The sequence below is a fragment of the Anabrus simplex genome, chromosome 1 (assembly GCF_040414725.1).
Source record: "Anabrus simplex isolate iqAnaSimp1 chromosome 1, ASM4041472v1, whole genome shotgun sequence".
Taxonomy (NCBI): Eukaryota; Metazoa; Arthropoda; class Insecta; order Orthoptera; family Tettigoniidae; genus Anabrus; species Anabrus simplex.
The window spans coordinates 348,638,554-348,659,669 of record NC_090265.1 but is presented as its reverse complement, the minus strand read 5'-3'; the positions used below and the strand labels follow the sequence as shown (position 1 = coordinate 348,659,669).

The following is a 21,116-nucleotide window of genomic DNA, read 5'->3' as shown; positions in this document are numbered from 1 at the left end:
ACATGACTCTAAACTCTAACTATGGCATATAAATCGTTCGTAAAAAGAAAGATGGAGTATATATAAACACATCAAGCCGTCTTTTAATTTCTGAATGGTACTGGTTTGGCCGTATTGCTGAACAGTAGATATTGCCAGTGTAACAGTATACGTAGTGTAGAAGTTCTTTAGTGTGTCAGTACTAGGTGTGTATGTATGTTCAGTCCGTCAGCGATGCCGCTGGTGGGATCCTCAACAGCTCTGCCATCAGCTGTCATAGATTGCCTAGGCATCGCTGAAGAGGCGTATTAGGGAAATGAGGAGTGCGGTAGTTTCCCGTTGCTTTCCTCACCGAGCCAGAGTTGCTATTACATATCAGTCTGCCAAGCCCACTGAAATGCATGCACCAACCGACCCTATGAGCAACATTTTCACACCATTCATAGCAGGGACTGGCTGCATTAGGACTGGCATTACTGCTAAGGGCTTTACGTCGCACCGACACAGATAGTCTTATGGCGACGATGGGATAGGAATGGCCTAGGAGTTGGAAGGAAGCGACCGTGCCCTTAATTAAGGTACAGCCCCAGCATTTGCCTGGTGTGAAAATGGGAAACCACGGAAAACCATCTTCAGGGCTGCCGACAGTAGGATTCGAACCCCATATCTTCCGGATGCAAGCTCACAGCCGCGCTCCTCTACGCGCACGGCCAACTCGCCCGGTGACTGGCATTACTAGCATCGGTCATACCTCAGTCACTTTCATATTGTCAAAGCCAAGGATCAGAGACAGATCTATGAAAGTAACACAATTGCTCTAGCGTATACCAGAAGACATAGTGCACTGTAAACACTAGGTCCTGCCAGCAAAGGCATAAGTACTAGGTGACTGGACGATAATGCTTGAGTCCAACCACACCGCTCAGGAAGAAGAAGTGTCAGTACGAGTGGCGGCATGGAGCTTGTGAAAACAGTGACCAACCGTGGAGTGCAATGCGTAGTCTGGGATAATTTTAAATACCGTAGACAAAGTGTAATGAGTACTGAAAATATATCGTGGCGGTGCACTGTTAAAAACTGTGTACCTATATTACATACTCACTCGGATGCTAATGAAGTTGTGTTTACAAGAGGTGAACGTTCGTATGAAAGTGAAAGCGAACAGTGTATCGAAAATCATATCATTAGAAATAGTTGTAAACGCATAGCTGCAGAGGACCTGACTACACAACCACTTAAAAATATTCGTAAGGAACTCTATAAGTCAAATGCAAATCATATTCACAAAGGAAACATTAACAGTATTCGTATGTCAATGTACAGAGAACGTAGGAAATTACTACCACATTTATCTCGTTCTGCTGACGAGGCGCTAGTACAATTACAGCAGTTAAATATTTTAATTTACAGATATGAGAAATTTTGTTACGTAAATCTTAACAATACTAGCGTTCCTTACGTGTGAAACAAATTTAAATTTTTATGCATTAATTAATACCATATTAGCAGATGGCACATTAATGTGGGCCCTAAGCATTTTTATCAGATGTATACCATTTATTCATATACATTCAATATAATATCTTGTTTAGTTTTACCCAAAACTGTTGAAACGTATGAAAACATGTTGATCGCTATTCGCCAGTTATGTAAAAACCATTTCAATCCTGACTGTATACTTTTAGAATTTAAATAAGCAACTCAAACTGCTGTAAAGAACGTGTTTCCGAATGCGCGTCTTAAATGTTGCAGCTTTCATTTGGGACAGACCTGGCTACGGAAAATTGTAAACATGGGGCTGAACGCGAATACACGAATAAAAACTCAGAATTAGGACAACATTAATATTTCTTTGGTTTGCAGTATTCGCCTCCAGATACTGCAGGTGATGGGTTTGTTGAATTACACTGCATAATTCCTGATAATCCCCAAATGAATGCTTTCGTCGAGTATGTATTCGAAAATTGTATCGCTGATGACGTCAAATTTCCGCCGGTGTTATGGGCTGGTTGTCCTTCAAGCGATCTCCGAACGACAAATGGGGCTGAGTCTTTCCAAAGACATTTTAAAAACAATTTCATGAATCACATCCATCTGTTCATGTGCTGACTGCAATGCACTTCTTTGCCAAGAGAAAAGTTAAGAAACGTATTATACACACATACAACATGGATCTCTGGAAATGTTATTCACCTCGTACTGTATCGTTTCTACAGTACACCAAAACTTTGGGACACCGTTACCAGCCACAGCAGCTGTAAATAAAATAAGTGCTATGACGAATCCTATGGAGAATGCAGTGGACGCCACACTTCTAGTGTAAGGTAACCTTAATGTTCATTTGCGCTAATAATATGTCAACTTTTGCGGTACTGTAACCATGCCCATGCAACGTACTTTTGTGCTGCACCGGTTTCACAGCCTTACATCTTCGCCGGAGCTATCTGGATTATTGTCAAGGGGTACACAGGATGATCACACAGTAGGTAACAGTTTTAATGTCAATTATAAATCACAATATATGATAATTGAGGGCAATGGCTATCTCTTGGAGGTGAAAATAGGCGGTTCTTGACGATTCATACGCACGGTTACATGTATGACATAGCGGAGCGTGCTTTTAACATCTACTCTTCAGCTTGCTCCGTAGCATTTCTTTGGGTCAAAGGACATAGTGGAATTTTTGGCAATGAAAAGGCTGACGTACTAGCCAAACGTGGTGCATTGGAAGGTCTAATTTCTTTTTTTGCTAGGGGCTTTACGTCGCACCGACACAGATAGGTCTTATGGCGACGATGGGATAGGAAAGGCCTAGGAGTTGGATGGAAGCGGCCGTGGCCTTAATTAAGGTACATCCCCAGCATTTGCCTGGTGTGAAAATGGGAAACCACGGAAAACCATTTTCAGGGCTGCCGATAGTAGGATTCGAACCTACTATCTCCCGGATGCAAGCTCACAGCCGCGCGCCTCTACGCGCACGGCCAACTCGCCCGGTGGAAGGTCTACTTACAGCGCTGCAACTCCCATGGATGGAGTTTATTCCCACAAATTCGTCACAAGTGGTCTACAGAATGGGAAACATCTCAATTCACAAAGGTAGAGCCTATGCTCTCGTACAACCCAACATCCCTCCTAAGCGATGGTATTATAAGTTTCATCCGTCACGAGGTCTAACGGTTTCAGTAGTCCGAATGAGGCTAAATTGTCGATCATTCCCTTCACACCTACATCACATAGGAATTTTTGAATTGATGTGAGTATGCGGAGGATGGCGATCTCCACCACAGTTTGTTAAAGTGTGGCCTTCATGATGATTCTCGAAGCCGCTTCCTATCTGAACTGTCTCATCTACAAGTGCTGTTCCCGACCAAGGTGAAAACAATTCAGTTCTGAATGCTGTGGTGGACTTTCTGAGAACCGCGGATATAAAAACTTGACTTTGTGCTCATCGCATTGTTGCCAGTGTTTTGTTTGTTCTCCCCCTCTCCTCCCGGAAAAGAGATTCAGTGTGGTTTTATGTACTTGATGAATGTGGACTATTTAGTTTCTATTTCTTATATACACTTTGCGCTGACAATTAATATTTTTGTATGTGTGCTGTGAGTGTTCTTTGTACATGAAGGATGACCAAATGTTGTTACAACAAAGGTCAATTAAATTAGAAAAACTACCGTCAGGCAGTTCTACCAAGAATAATGAAGTACCCAGGACTTTTCAGACTAATGCCCTGAAGTAGCTGGAGATGGTCATATCCTGAGCACATTTTTATCGTAACGTTAACCCTGATGAACTGGAAATTATCATCGCATCAATGCCGAATGTCCTATTCGCACTATCAGTTGTAAGTTTGCAGTTTTCTACCTACAGGGTTTAAGAGATGCCGAAGTGACGGCATTTTTATCTTGAGGTGTTCTTCACTGTATCAGTAAATATCCTTACGAAAGTCTCTTTTAGCGCACTTCGATACCTGCGGTCTGTGTTAGTGTTAGATCCCGTAATCTTGTACACAGATGTCGAGCACCTGATCATTTTGTAACAAGTTTCGTGTACCGTCTCTAGGATATCCAAGTCACGTCGGAACAATGGGATTTTTTTTGTGATGAATTCTGAGCTGTTGTACTAATTTGAAAAATCGAATTGTCTATGTTCACTCCTCAGAATAATATAGAGAAACTTACCGCACTCAACTTCTACCTACATTAACACATAGAACCAGGAATCCTTTTCAGTGCATATAAAGTAGTTAGTTAAATACAAGATGACCAGACTGCATCTCGTGGCGAGTGAATACATCTGTCGACTCATTTTTGTATCATATCGATTCTTTCATGGATGGCGTCGATTGTTTGAATTCTGGGTCCTGAACTGAATACAGTGTGTTCATGTTAATATTATTGTTGCACGGTAATGCAAATGTCAGAGCTCTCTTGAAGCCTTCTTCAGCAGTTCCTGGAAGGGATGAGTGAGTCATACCGGTCAGTTACCGACTGGCCTGCGGTGACGTGACTACCTGTGCTTCTATTGCCTCCTTCGTCTGGTGACTCCGTGAATTTTCTGGAAGGCAAAACTACAACACTCATATTCGGACCTATCACTTCATCACCAGGTATACAAAAGCAGGCTCGTTTCGAAGAGAGTTTATTGTTGTTGTTGTTGTTGAAGTCAGTTACGAGTCGCGAGCTGCGAGTTTAGTTTGTGGGGTGGTCACGTGAGTTGATTGTGCTAGTTATCGGTCTTGTCTGGGATCGAGCCAAGCGTACATTCGTCGTGGTTTGTGACAGTCAACGGACGTGCGTTCGAACATGACTGCAAGGAACTGTTGTGTGAATGGACTGTGGTGAATTGCAGCCAAGTGAACGATGAAACCTGTCAGTCAAGGTTACGAAGAATTTCCCGTTCCAGGTAAATACTGCCATCAGAAGACGCGTTGTGAGGACAAGGTATTTTTGTAAATGGTCATAAATTATAGTGTAGTGCTGTAATTCATTATCGGGTGTATTAAGTGTGTGATTGAGTCATCCTAGGTGAAGTTAGTTCAGTAAAACAATCAGTGCTTTATTCGTAACATTAAAAAAAAAATGAGTATTGTATGTTACAAGGCCGACAGTTTTTCCCGTATTCATCTCGAAATTGTCATACGTAGAACCTCACTTTTGGCTCTTGTAACGCAATTAACTACTATACATCACTATTTCCTGTGTGTTTTTTGATCATAATTCAAACTTTTCTTAATTTCAAACTATTAAACTATTATTTTGCATCTTGAATAGTGGAGTGAGTGGCTTCCTCACTCGTACAAGGCAGTTCAAAGTGCGACGTGATGAGTTGAGGTCAGAGAGGGATTTGCGGGGATCCATTTAAGAGGGCAGTGTGATGTCCGGCTTGGCGCCTACCAGGGCAGTAATTGAGATAGCTGGTACCCTGTATCCCGGTTAATAGCTGTGTAACTCTTGAGTGACAGGTTAGTACACTTCGCTGGCGCTAGGGAGCGATAAACAACTGGAGAATGACCATGGTCGACCAAGTTCTGCAGTCCACAGCGCATTCTCTACTCTCCTAATTCCTGTTTTAAAACGGCAACAATAACTTGTCAGCTGTCGGCCAGGAAAAACGGCAAGTCCAAAAGTGAATTCCACACTGAAAGCCTGACCGGCGGGGTGTGACGTGAGAGTTACTGGGAACGTTTATGCGATCACTTTGTATGGAATATGTTGTACGTTTATATTTAAAATTACTGTACCCGTCGCTGAAAGGTTAGTAGTTTCTGTACAATCCGGAAAACGTATCTTTATCACCCCTCCAGATGTAATGCCACCTGGCGAGTTGGCTGTGCGGTTAGGAGCGCGCAGCTGTGAGCTTGTATCCGGGAGATAGTGGGTTCGAACCACACTGTCTGCAACCTGAATATGGTTTCCCGTGGTTTCCTATTTTCACACCAGGTAAATGCTGGGACTGTACCTTAATTAAGACCATGACCGTTTCCTTCCCATTCCAAGGCCATTCCTATCCCATCGTCGCCATAAGACCAACCTGTGTCGGTGCGACGTAAAAAAAAAGAATGTAATGCCATCCAGTGAAGGTGAGTTCCAACAGTAGAGACATTGTACATCTCAGTTAACAATAGTCAGTCGATTCAGTTTAGGAGTTCAAGAATGGTGTAGATCATCATCCCACTCCCCAAATGTACTTGAATGTGTCAAAACCAGTCTGATAAGCGGCTTTATTGTGGAGGCAGTAGTATTGTGTGTACTGTAACTCATTAGAACTTTAGGAGATAACGTGTTGTTTGAACTAAAATGCTATACCACCACTTTTCTGGAGAGTATGGAATACCTCATGTCAGTATAGACACATAATTAAATATTGTTTGGCTGTGAGTTTGCATCCGGGAGATAGTGGGTTCGAGCCCCACTGTCGGCTGTATTAAGGCCACGGCCGCTTCCTTCCAACTCCTAGCCCTTTCCTGTCCCATCATCGCCATAAGACCCATCTGTGTCGGTGAGACGTAAAGCAACTTGCAGAAAAAAAGAATGTTTATATTATGTCCCACTAACTACACAGTTCAAAAAATTAGGGGAACATGTTTTTGAACGAATGCCATCTTCCACAAAACAATACCTCACACTCAGGTATATTACCAACTAAACCTTTATTCTTTACCGTTGAAGTAGGTATACAAAAGGACGTCGATGGATTCGCGTTCATTTTCAGAACACAAACGGAAATGTCCAAATAGGGGCGAAAACAAAGTGATAACAGTCCTCCAGGGTGAATTTTTTTTATCACAGTTGAAGATCTTCGGTATAGTGTAAGTCCTCCATGGGCATTTATCACAGCTTGGCACCTACGTGGCATGCTCCGTATAAGTCGACAGTGGTCACGTTGCGGTATCAGGTCCCATTCTCAAATGAGAGCCTGTTCGAGGTCTTGGAGAGTCTGTGGTGGAACAGTACGCCCACAAACAATTTTGTCAAGCCTATCCCACACATGATTGATGGGATTAAGGTCGGGACTCACTGCTGGCCATTCCATCCCTTAAATGTCCAGTTCTCGCAAGACAGCTCTGGTGATGCGCGCTACATGAGCCCTGGCATTGTCGTGCGTGAGTACGAATTCAGGGCCAACGCCGTATGCAGCAACCAACACATGCTGTAGCAGTATCTGCTCGATGTACCCCGCAGCGGTAAGATTACCGCGGACGACGACAAGATCCGTACGGCCATCAATACTGATGCCACCCCACATTATCACAGAACCTTGTCCGAATAGGTCACCTTCGTGACAACATTTGGCATGTACTGCTCACCACGACGTCTCCATACACGCTGACGTCAATCATGCTGTGTCGGGGGAAATCTGGACTCGTCTGTGAACAACACAGTTCTTCATTGGCGAAGTTGCCAGTTTTTTTAAAAATTTATTTGGCTTTAGATCAGTTACAGACCAAACAGCCACCTGGATATTACAGTACGCTGGTTTGAACTTTACAATTCATTACAAGTAATTGTCACAGTGTGAAATATATACATATATACATATAAAAGGCATAGATGTTGCACATCATTGCATTGAAATCACATAATTTCACAAAAAAATCAATCAAATTTGTAGACAAGTTGTTGTTAAATAGTTCCCAATAATAGTATACACTTTTCTGTTTTTGGTCGCCAGTAGTGTATTTACACAGGTTGGTAACTGTTGCTTAGCGTGAAGCAGAGCTGTAAGAAACACATTTTGTTGTTGGTGGTAATGAGCACATGCAAAAAAGAGGTGGTTTAGGTCCTGAATCGACTGACCATCACAGGAACAGTATGGTGTGTCCACTACGTTGATGCGATAAAGGTGACTTCTAAAACTTCCGTGATTGAAGCGTATTCGGGTGATGGTCGAGATGAATCGTCGTTGAGTGTTCCATTGTGCAAACCAAGGACATCGCGGGGAATTCTGTTCAATCGTTGAGTAAAATTTACCTTTGTGGCTCTTTGTTTCTTCCCACTTCTGTGACCACTGACTATAGGCTCGTTGGAACATAATCACTGTATAATCCATGAAGTTGCTGGGAGTATTCAGGACCTGTCCACTGACACATGCTTTCTTCGCTAAGTCATCTACATATTCATTATGTGGTATCCCGATGTGGGCTGGTACCCATACGAAGTTTACCCTTGAACCGCGTCTTTGGAGTTCATATGTATTTTGAATAATACTGATATGGTAGATATTGGGTTTCTGGAGGATAAGCGGTGTAGATAGTGTGGAAAGGACGCTCAATGAATCTGTAAGGATAGTGATACTGTTACGGTAGAATCGTCTGGCATATTTGAGCGCTTCTATAATGGCAATAGCTTCTGCTGCATAGATAGAAATATGTTCTGGCAAACGAAAACCTTGAGCTTCGTGTTGATCAGGACAATAGAATGCACATCCTACGCCACTTATTGGTATTTTTGAGCCATCAGTATAAATTTTAACAGACGAAGGATACCGGAGAGTCAAATCCTCTTGACATAACTGCGCCAATCTGTGATCCTTTTGTAGATATGTTAGTGATCTGTCCACTTCCATAGGGCATATGCAGTGTTCAAATGGAATATCATATACGTCTGCCACACTCTTCTGACAGTTTTGGGTCAGTAGTGAATCTATATATGTGACACTTTGTAGCAGGAGATATCTTTGATTCAAAGAAAGCCGGTCTTGATTGTCTGCTAAATGTTGTAATCTGCGAAGAGGTATTAGAACTGTTGAATTTTTAGTGTGAGTTTGCTTTAGTATGAACTTATCTGAAAGAAACTGTGCACGGATAGTCAAGGGCATCTCTGCGGCTTCCAAGAGTAGAGCATTAGTTGGTGTGGTTTTCATAGCTCCAAGGCAAATGCGAATGCACTGAAATTGAATACTATCTAGTTTATTTAGTAGGCGTTTATTGCCACTGTAATAAAACATGCTTCCATATTCCATCTTCGATCGGATCAGCGTGCGATATAGCACTAAGAGTACAGATGGGTGTGCTCCCCACCAAGTTCGAGTTAATGTGCGTAGGATATTGATCCCTTGTTCCAATTTTGGAATAATATGTTGCATATGAGCAGTCCACGTGAGGCGGGAATCATACACAAGTCCGAGGAATTTGGTTTGTGGTTGAACTAAGATGCTATGTGATCCCAGGATGAAGTTGTAAATTGGTGGTTCAATCCTTCTTTTTGTGAATATTACTGCCGAGGATTTACTTGCAGAGAGGTCTAACCCATGTTGATGTAACCACTGCTGCATAGCATCTGCAAGACGACACTTGGCAGCAGGTACTGTCGTCGCTGAGGTAAACATGCATACGCCGTCAGCATACTGAAGAAGGCTAACTCTAGGAGGCAGAATATTTTCCAAATCTCGGGTATAAATGGTACACAGTAGGGGACTAAGTACTGCACCTTGAGGTAGTCCTTGGGTCGATCGTCGTGGCCCGAGAAGTCTATGGTTATAACGAAAATAAAGCCATCTAACATGTACAAATTGATATATACCAGACACAAAAGTTGGAGGCAATCCAAGAGCGATCATTTTGTCCATCAGTATTGGTATTCGTACATTGTCATACGCAGCGGATATGTCCAAAAAGAGAGCACAAAGGTAGTGTGTATTTAGAAAAGCTGTATGAATCGCTGCGGTTAATATGGCATGGTTATCATACGTGCCACGACCCTTGCGGAATTCATTTTGTGTAGAAGGTAGCAGAGATTGTGATTCTAGCCACTAATCCAAGCGATTTTAATCACTTTCCACCGTTTTACCAATGCAGGAAGAAAGAACAATAGCTCGATATCCTGCTGGATCTCCTGGCTCTTTTCCTGGCTTGAGTATGGGAACTACCATTTGTGTCTTCCATGACTCAGGTATGCATTTTTGAAACCAAAGTTCATTGACAATTCGGAGGAAAAGCTGCAATGTTTCGTCAGGAAGGTGTTGTAACATGGGGTATCGGATTTCATCGATGCCCGGTGCTGTATTGGCGGTGTTCTTAATGGCCACACGGAGCTCGTTGATTGTAAATGGCGAACAGAGAAAGTGTTCGAAGTGCTCTTCATTAAATGTACACGGTGGATAACTAGGTGTTGGTGGCGTAATTCTATCAGCAAAATCCTCTAACCAAGAGGTATCAGGTGACGAATCCTGAGTACTATAATTTCTGTTGCGCAAATGGCGTATGCGATGCCAGATATCTGCTATTGGGGTTTCCTTATTCAATGTGGAGCAGTATTTTTGCCAACTCTGTTCCTTGGTTTGCTTGAGAAATCGCTTGGTTCGAGCAGAAATCTTCTGATATTGTAGGTATGTTTCTTGGGTAGGGTGTGTTCGGAATTCCCGGAGAGCCGTCCGCCGGAGAGCAATGGCACGGGAACAATCAGCGTTCCACCATACTGTTGGAGTGTTTTTCTGGACCAGGAGGTTTTCTCAGGGGGATAGATATATGAGCAACACGTTCCATCATCTCGACAATGGTATTATAATTGTCCATGGCGGATGTTTGGGTCCGGAAACAGCGTGTTTCCTCAAGTATTTTAGCCGTAAAAAGCGTCCAGTCTGCACCATGCATATTCCACTTGCTTGATGGATATGGTGAGGGGTTACTTGTAGGAGAAATATCAATGTTTAAAAGTATTGGATAGTGATTTGAACCAAGCGAGTCTTTAAGTGCATTCCAGTGGGTGATTGTGGCAATGGCGGGAGAGCACATTGTTATATCAACTGCCGATGGACGGTGATATAAGGACGGAACTAGTGTTGGTGAGCCGTCATTCAATATGGATAGATTGAAAGTGTCGATTGTATCTAAAATATTGCAACCCTGTCGGTCGGTGAGGCCCCGTGGTGTAGGGGTAGCGTGCCTGCCTCTTACCCGGAGGCCCCGGGTTCGATTCCCGGCCAGGTCAGGGATTTTTACCTGGACCTGAGGGCTGGTTCGAGGTCCACTCAGCCTACGTGATAAGAATTGAGGAGCTATCTGACGGTGAGATAGCGGCCCCGGTCTAGAAAGCCAAGAATAACGGCCGAGAGGATTCGTCGTGCTGACCACACGACACCTCGTAATCTGTAGGCCTTCGGGCTGAGCAGCGGTCGCTTGGTAGGCCAAGGCCCTTCAAGGGCTGTAGTGCTATGGGGGGGGGGGTTTGTCGGTCGGTGAAGGCACACCCCCAGGTAGTACTGTGTGCGTTGAGGTCTCCGCATATAAGGTACGGTGGTGCCAAAGGAGATAAAATTTGATTCCAAACTGCCGGTGTTATAATTCTGCCTGGTTTACAATATATTGAAAGACATGTGAACTCAAGCGCAGGTAAATGGATACGTGCTGCAACGAGTTGTATACCAGGATATACCCCCACTGTGACAGGCAGTACCTTAAAAGGAACTGCATTATGTATGAAAAGTGCTGTGCCTCCTTTGCCATCGAACCGATCGTTTTGTAGAATATTGTAATTTCGAAATCTTATAAGTTTTGATGCGGTGAACCACGTCTCGGAAATCGCTGCAACCTTGATATCTCTGCAACCAAGTTCGTGCTCTAAACTTTCCTTATTGGCAATGGCAGATGTAGCATTCCACTGCAGGACCTTAAAACCCATTGAATTTATTGATTAAACTAGATATTAAATCCCGAATGACAAGGGGATTTTCTATGGGTGTTGTCTGAGACGAGGTGATTATATGCATGATAAGTTTGACTAATTCTTCTATAATGAAGTTATTTCGATTGATGGAATGATCAGGAATGTTATGTGGACGAGGAGGATATGGGTTTTGTCTAATAGGTGTAATTGGTAATTGTTGAGGAGCAAACACTCGTAGGTGTGGGGGAGGGTAAGCTGGGGAGGGAGGGAGAGCTTCTTGGCGGCGAGTAGGACGCTGAGTGGAGAGGGAGGGAAGTTGTCGTTGCATAGGCGCGGCATGATGCGGTGAGAGTAGCCCTTGTTCCTGTTGTCCTTGATATTGTGGATGGGATAACTGTTGTGATGATTGCATTGATGGCAATGCTGTATGATACTGAGTGTTTATTATAGATGAATTTTGTAGTGGTTGTGTTGGTAGAGGAGGAAATTCTTCGCGGCTGCTGTATTGTGGTACAGTAGCAACCACCTGAGCGTATCCCTGACTTTGCTGCTCTGTTGATGTATGCATAGGAGGTGTGTTATAAGCAGTTGCCCTTTTCATGTCCCGCTGTCTGACGTACACCGGACAGTTCTTATCTGAAGCAAAATGTTGACCTTGACAGAGTGCACACCGAACTTCCGTGGTATTGTCACAGTTTTCTGTTAAGTGTGGACCCGCACATCTATTACAGCGCGCTACTCTTGACTTACATTGTACTTGCCTGTGGCCCAGGCGTAAACATATTTCACACTGCACTACCGGAGCAACATACGGTTCCACAGCACAGCGAGTTCCCAATATAGCTATATGAGTGGGGAGGGACTGCGATCGAAAAGTTACGAGACACACTGGGATTGCTATAACTTGATATGGGTTCGTAGGTGATCTTTTGGTATATCTCTTAATACGCACAACTGGATATGGAGAGTCAATTTCTTCTAAAATTTCCTGCTCGCTTAACGTGGTGTCGACATTTCTGATTATACCCTGTTTATGGATAAGAAAGTTGGGAATGTAAGCTTCTAAATTCCTTTGTTTAAAAACATCACATTGTACAATTAAATTAGCAGATCCTGCCGTGCGAGCTACAATTTTTAAACTATTTTTTCCAATAGGGCGTATGTCAACCACTTCCTTTTTAAAGGCATTGTTATGTTGAAAGAGTAGTTTACCTATCGACATAGGGTGTAGATGACCAACTTTACTGTCCAAACTTTCTACGAAAATACAGTACGGGCCTATGTCTGTTCGACTATATCTATTGTCTTTACTTTGATAGGTAGGCGCTGTCTTATCAGAACTAAGCTTATTTGAACTTGAGTTAGTATTTACTGGCACGTCTTGAACGGAGGGATTACTAGATGTTGAAGTACTGGCGTCTGACATATCCATGTCTATCAACTTTTCGACTTCGTTTATGGTTCCATTTGACTGTCCTACCATTTGTCCGCAAAACCGTTTAGCTGGTTTATTAGGTACATCTACATTATTATCTAGTAGGTCATTTCCGTGATGAGGAGTACATAGATTATTACCTGCAGGTGTGATGCTCTCTTGTAGTGAGGGGGTATGAGTGCCCGTGTTCTGAGCGGCGTTATGTTGCTGGTGCTGGTCCTGCTGCTGCTGTTGATGTTGGTGTGGCTGAGGAGAATAGCTTGCTAACTGTTGATGATCATAACTGGCAGGTGCTGGTTGAAATTGTGATGTTCCGTTCAATAGAGTAGGCCTATGGTTCACTGAGTCTAATTGAGGTAGCGAGTCGTGCATATAACAAGTCTCTAATGCCAACTTAATGGACTGCCCCGTATCTAGGGGGTCAGCCATTGTATAGTATTAACTAACTGATACTAAACTTGTCCACAATTCACTGTATTAAACGGTAAACTATGATGAGTTCACTAATGAAATGTTTATGTCTGAAGATGGTTTCACTGCCGCACTGACAAGTCTCACTAGCTATAGCGGAGTCGAGCTATAAGTTGCCAGTTGATGCGGTACGGGCAAACAGAAGGCGAGATGCGCGATGTTGCTGCGTTAAACTGGGCACTCGAACAGGACGTCTGGGTCGTAAGGACACTTCTCTTAAACTGTTACTTACGGTCTGATCAGACACCGTGACTCCAGTGACCATCCTGTGGTCTTGTTGCAGTTCTCTGGCAGTTGCTGAACGACGCTGCAACGCATAAATGGTCAGATATTGGTCATCCTGTCTGGTTGTCATGCGTCCACGACCTTGTCCAATCCTCCTTGTGAACTGGCCTGTCTCATTGTAGCGATTCCACAAGCGTTGAGCAACTGACGGAGAGACATTGAGATCCACAGCAACACGACGAAAAGTCCAGCCTTCCTGGATCAGAGTGATGGCCCTTGCGACTTGAACCTCTTTAAGATGTCTCAGGGGATGTGCTGGTTTACGTAAAACGTGCTCAAATGACCGCAGTATTCTGTGTACCTCACAACGACACACGAACGCACCGCTATTAAGGGCTCACCTGACAATTTAATGCATGGAGTATAACATATTGAGTGTAACTTCGATTTTACATACTCTGAGTACCTAACGTCTCAAGGTATGCTGTACAACCATTGGAACCCCATCTGACAAATTAACGTTCACATACCAGACGTTACGAAAACATGCTCCCCTAATTCTTTTGAACTGTGTATTTCACTGGCATTTCCCTACGTTGATATTAGCGCAAGTCTAGCTTGTGACGCACACTGCATCGCATAGCCACCATTTCATTTGACATTTAAAATGTTCATGCAAAGTTGGTGGAATGTTGAAATGAAACATTAATTTGAAGTTTCAAAGTGCAAAAATGCCCTTGAATATTTTAAAGTGGCCTAAAATGTATTACTTTTTTACATTAATTTTCTAAATTAGACTAAAATATTCTGTATATTTTCATTCCGACAGATGAGCGCGGATGCAGTATTGTGTGCAGATTGGTATTTCATTATGGTTTATTTAGCGTTTAGTTTACAGGAATTCTTCTTACCTTGTTATGATCACATTATTAAATTACTGGGAAACAGAGCAATAATGGTTTCGGTGGTTATCATGAATATGGATTTCCTGTGGCTTCTCTACTCTCTATCTAGGGAACTAACTCTTTTGTATTCGAGCACAAACAAACATGAAACAGAAAGGCAAGTTATCTGTAGTACACCTGTGCAGAATGCATCTTTGTTAATTGTTGTTATTGTTGTCTAACCGATGATGATGATTGTTTAAATGGATCGAACATCTAATGTCATCGGCCACTACTGTTACGAGATGGACGACAAGATATGAGATATAGAATGCTAAATTTCTCCAATGACTAGAATTTAAAACAGATGCTGAAGAACAATGATTGTGCGTTTAAAATAATCAGTGTATCTAATTCGCGATGCCTTATTTTTGGTAAAATGATAGATGATAGATTATGGTAGAATAAGACATTGCCTTAAAATGCAATAATATATGAAGATGTTGATAATATACGAAACATGTACCACTTTTGACTATTAAAAATTGCCTTAAGCAATCATTGTATCGACTAGGTGGAAAATAAATAAATACTTAATTGTGAATCTATTGAAGTGCGATACGGACCATGAAGCTGATTTTATGTAATGCAATAATATATCATGCAAATTAATATTTGAAAAAGCCCATTAAAATATACAAATACAAACTGAAAATGAAAACCTACCATCTGTTTTTCCAGTCATTGACCGGGTCAGGAATGGAATGAATGAAGCAAATATAGGCTATTAGTACGATTGGGTCGCCACTCCCAAAGTGATTTATTTATGACTGATAGATGCTATGAAATGAGAATGGAGAGTGTTGCTGGAATGAAAGATGACAGGGAAAACCGGAGTACCCGGAGAAAAACCTGTCCTGCCTCCGCTCTGTCCAGCACAAATCTCACATGGAGTGACCGGGATTTGAACCACGGTATCCAACGGTGAGAGGCCGACGCGCTGCCGTCTGAGCCACGGAGGCACACAAATACAAACTAAAACAGTTAATTTCGTAATACATAGTAAACAGTAATATAAGGACTAATACGAAACACTGAGTTTATATACGATAAAACAATCCACCATCCCTCAGTCTGCTGACTGCTCGTCATCTCGTGAGATTGTACACGGGAGTTTGAGAATACGGCGCCGATCGGCCAGGTTCACGCACTCCGTAAGTATGTGTACCACCGTAAGGTGATCGCCGCAAGTACATACCGGAGGGAGTTCTCCTTTCAGCAAATAGGAGTGCGTTATATACTGTGGCCGATCCGAAGACGACATAATATCACTGCCTCCCTCCGAGAACCCCGAAGGGAAGTCCTTCATACCTTCGTTGCTCCTTTTACCGCTCACAGTTTATTTGGAAGTGGAGTCGCCTGCCACTCCATCTCCCAATAGGACATAACCAAATGTCTCAGCTGAGAGCGAATATCACTTGCTGGAACCTTGTAAGGCAACAGGGGCAATGTAACAGCCTCCTTGGCAGCCTTATCTGCTAAGACGTTTCCCTCTATACCCATGTGGCTTGTTAGCCACATAAACATGATTCTGGTGCCGGCATCCGAACACACGGCCAGCTGGCACTGGATCCGCTGCACCAGAGGGTGCCGAGGTAAACATGTATCAATAGATTGCGGCGAGCTCAAGGAGTCGGTACACACAAGAAAGTGCCAGCGCTCATCGGACAGCGTGTACCGCAGAGCTTCACAGATAACATAGAGCTCTACTGTGCACCTACTACGGACTTCTGGTAAAGAAAAAGGAAATCTATTATTGTCGACAACGATCGAACAGCCTACTTTCGTTCCTGCCCTCGAACCATTCGTGTAAACGACGACTGAATCTGGATACCGGCCAACAACAGACAGGAAGAGCCTCCGATAAATCGAGGGGTCCGTGTTTCGCTTTGGGTCAGTGTGCAGATCCCAGATTATTTCAGGTCGTCGTAGTATCCACAGAGGTACCCCACTTGGTTGTCTGACAAGACAGGGAACCGAAGGTATATCCAACAATCTGTGACTGCTATCCAAGCGTATTCCAACCGACCGCGTTGCTCGAGGATAAGCAGCGTACAGCCGACGGTTTCTATTGTGGAATACGCAAGGATAGCTTGGGTGAAGTGGCATCTGCCGCAAATTTGCAGCATCATAGAACGAAGCATTTGCTGGCGCCTCAGGTGTAAAGGCGGCACACCATATTAAGCAAGCAGGCTATCAATGGGGCTTGTACGAAAAGCTCCCGTTGCCAACCTAACCCCGCTGTGGTGAATGCTGTTCAGTTTCGCAAGGACGCTGCCTTGCTGATCTATATGCTGCACTGCCGTAGTCTAATCTGGATAAAATATGTGCCCTATAAAATCGTAGGATCACTGTGCGGTCTGCCACCCATGTAGTGCCGTTAAGAGGCTTCAAAATATTCAACTTCTTAGTGCATTTCACTTTTAACTGCCGCACGTGTGGCTCCCACGATAATTTACTATCGAATAGGAGCCCGAGAAATCGAAGTGTCAACTACAGGAAGAAAGAGATTCCCTAAGAAAAGCTCAGAATTGGAGTGAAGAGTGCGCTTCCAGCAAAAGTGTACAACAGAGGTCTTTGCGGTTGAAAACCGAAAGCCACGTTCTAAAGTCCACTGTTCCACTCTCCTAATAACTTGCTGTAATTATCGCTCGGTGACTGCCATATTGCGCGAGATATAATGCAGAGCAAAATCGTCCACATATAGCGACGGTATTGCTGCTGAACCAGCAGCAGCAACAATACCGTTTATGACAATCGCGAAACGAGTGACACTAAGGAGTAATTCCTGTGGGAATCCATTTTCCTGAACGCGGTATTGGGAATATGCCCTGTCTACTCGGACAAAAAATCGCAGTAAATACCGGCAAGTTACCTCGGAATCTCCATTGATGTAGGACTGAAAGGATACCGGAATCTCCATTGAGGCAGAACTGAAAGGATACCATATTTCCATGTGGTGTCATAGGCCTTTTCTAAGTCAAAGAAACCAGCCACCAAATGCTGTTTTCGGAAAAATGCATCCTGGATAGAATTCTCCAGGCATACCAAGTGGTCAGTGGTCGAGCGAGCGGCTCGAAAACCACATTGGTACTTGGACAAAAGTCCTTTATTCTCCAGACACCACACAAGTTGGCGATTTACCATCCTCTCAAATAGCCTACACAAACAATTAGTAAATTGTTCTGTCACTTTCTGCATATTTAGGACTTTTGTCACGCTTGAGGACAGGCAATACTGTGCCCTCTCGCTACTGAGACGGAAACTTACCCTCTATCCAGACTGGGTTGAATACACGAAGGAGATATAACAGACTATTCTTACATCTGGTTATGGACATTGTCTGTGGTCCGGGAGAGGTGCCCTTGCAAAGCGCCAAGGCTCTGCGGAGTTCCCACTCCGTAAAGGACACGTTATAGTCCTCTGAAGCTGAGTGGCAAAACTGAGCCGATGGCATTCTGCCTCCCGCTTCACAGCGAGGGAATCACGATGTTAATTCCCGGAGCCAGACACACCTGCGAAATGACTGGCTAGATGATTATCATCGAGAGCGTTTCAGTGACGATACTGCCTGCAGTGGAGATTCCCGATACTGAAAATGGTCCTTGTATACCCGAAATAGGTCGAAGTTTATTCCACACTTGAGATGACGGAGTTATGACGGCACATATCTTTCCCACGAAGCTTACTCTGTCGAATAAGAATTCGCGTCTTAGCACGGAGTTTGTTAACTGTTAACAAGTTGACCATAGTAGGCTGCCTACGATAGCGTTTTTGAGCGTGACGGCGTTTTTTCATTGCTGCTGAAATTTCTTCGTTCCGCCAAGGAACGAGTTTTCGGCGAGGAGTCCCTGAAAATGAAGGAATGGACCCCTCAGCAGCAGCAAGAATAACTGTGTTGTGTAAGATATATCGCCGTCTACGCTCCGCTTGGTCACGTCGTTAAAGACAGCTATTTATCCTCCTCAGATGCCGTGTGTCGTATACGACACACAAATTTCAGCAAGTTTGTCTCGCTATAGAACCGTTGTGTCGCCAGATACACAAGTCGTTTGAGTTCATATGCGTGCCAGTAGATGTCAGCACGTACTACAACCGGTCTCAAGGCTGAACGGCACGATTTGCTGGCCCAGTGCAGTAGTTCCTGAACATGTGCAGTAGGAGGACGCTACAAAAATGGCGCAATCTTGTAAGTACATGTTTTTTTGCTTGCATTTCTTACTTACCTGCCTAATACTCTTATAGACTATGAGTTTAAGTTTCAATGAAGGGGATGTAAATATTTCGATCAACTCTGGGCAATTCAACTGTTAGATGTACAGCATCTATTTTGCATGTGTCATATACGACACAGTGGTTCTTACTGCGAAAATCATAACTGTTATTTACAAGTGATGAATTTAATTTAATTATTCATATTTCTCTCTTTTTTAAACAATTTTACTTACCAATTGCTGTTGATTACTGAAAATCATACAAGTTACAATAAGTAAACTATTTTGAATTGGACAGTGGCGAATCCCAAGTTGAAATATGGAGGTTGAATTTCTGAAAAGTGGTATCAAATTTACCATAGCTCAAATGAAACAATTTCAGTGACATTTTATTCCCCATCTTACTAACAAAATATATTTCTTTGGATTTGAATACAATGTCTGTGAATACCCTGCCATTCTAATACCTATAAGTTATTTATTGAAGTACAATTATGATGTTTGTACATACAAGTAAAATGCTATTATATTTATTTTCATTTTAGTGACATCGGCTGAAATACTCGCCCAGCTTGAGGTGAATGCCATTGACTTTGATGGGAACACATCTGAAATTGAAGGGCTATCTAGTGACGAGGATGACGAAACCTTCGATCCTATGCTGGAGGAGGAGGAGGAAGAAGAGGAAGAAGAACACGACTCATCGGAAGGTCAACCCGATATTGTAGGTGAACTGAACAGTGGTGCACAAAATAGGAATCCACCGCCATGGCGCCATACAAATGATTTTCAACCATTGCCGCCTGCACCAGCCTTTGAAGAGGGAGTTTGGCAGGGTAAAGAACAGGAACCTCACGAGTACTTTTTACGTTATATTCCCACATATTTTTTTGATTCTGTTTCCTCTTGTACGAACCAGAACTGTCTTGCACGGAAGGGGAAGTCACTGAATACCACAGCTCAAGAAATTCAAGTATTTTTTGGGATATCCATTACGATGTCTTACCTTCGATTTCCGAGAATATCAATGTACTGGGCTGCAGGCACCAGAGTAGCAAAAATTTCTGACAAGATGTCACGGAAACATTTCTTTTCAATTCGAAGCAATCTGAAAATTGTTGTGGACAGTGATATCTCAGATGATACTCGCTCAGCAGATAAGTTCTGGAAGGTTCGCCCTTTGTTGCATCTAGTCAGAGAGGGTTGCCTCCAGAATCCCCGGACAAAACGTGTGGCTATCGATGAGCAGATGATTCCATTTTGGGGTCATACATCTGCTAGACAGTATGTACGTGGCAAGCCCAATCCCTGTGGACTGAAAAACTTCGTGTGTGCCTCGCCTGATGGATTGCCTTTAGATTTTTTCATGTATGAGGGGAAAGGTGACACCATTATAGAACAGTATGATATTCTGGGTATTGGAGGGAAGGTAGTAATCCGTTTGGCAAAGTCACTACCTGAGGGATGTATCATCTACATGGATAGATTTTTTACCTCTGTGGAATTGCTGGACTGCCTCCATTCAGATGCACACTGTCAGGGTACCGGGACAATACAGAAAAGTCGAATCCCTCCTGAAAGCAGGCTCCAGACAGATAGTGAAATGCAGAGATGAGGACGTGGTGCAGTTGATCAGTCTGTTCGAGGTGATGGGCAGATTTCCATCGTGAAATGGTTTGATAATAAGCCTGTAGTACTTGCATCATCTGTTGAAGGTGAGTTTCCCATAGGGCCTTGTCGGCGGTGGTCAAAACGAGGAAGAGAATACATCACTGTGAATAGGCCTGATATCGTCAAGAAATACAACGAAAGTATGGGAGGGGTTGACTTGTTGGACAGAGTGGTTGCTCTGTACAGGCAAGATGCAAGGACTAAAAAATGGACTGTCCGACTGATCTTTCATTTTATTGATTTTTTTTTGTGCTGCTGCATGGCTTGAATACCGGAGGGACAGTCAGGTATTGAAAAAGAAACCTAGACACTCTGGACTACCTCCAGTTCAAGACTTCCATTTCTGACTGGCTGCTCGATTTTCAACCAACAACACAAGATGAAGACGAGGCTGAGGAAGAGCCCTGTATGCCACTTAAAAGGAAAAGACTACCAACTCCTCATCCTAGCAAGACAAAACGGACAACTGGAGCAGCACACATGCCGGAGTTTGCGAATGATGAAAAAAATCACCGTTGTAGGTTGCCGGGATGCAAAAGTGTGCGGGCAAGGTGGTTCTGTTCCGAGTGCAATC

General features: G+C 43.3%; 1 protein-coding gene across 1 annotated transcript; it reads left to right on the top strand.

Annotated features, from left to right (window-relative positions):
• Nucleotides 1-18,620: 18,620 nt before the first annotated feature.
• On the top strand, nucleotides 18,621-20,486 carry LOC137498758 (piggyBac transposable element-derived protein 3-like). Its single transcript, XM_068226523.1, has 2 exons — nucleotides 18,621-18,846; nucleotides 19,417-20,486. Exons 1-2 carry the CDS (start codon nucleotides 18,834-18,836, stop codon nucleotides 20,484-20,486), a joined length of 1,083 nt encoding a protein of 360 aa, XP_068082624.1. The 5' UTR covers nucleotides 18,621-18,833.
• Nucleotides 20,487-21,116: the final 630 nt, after the last annotated feature.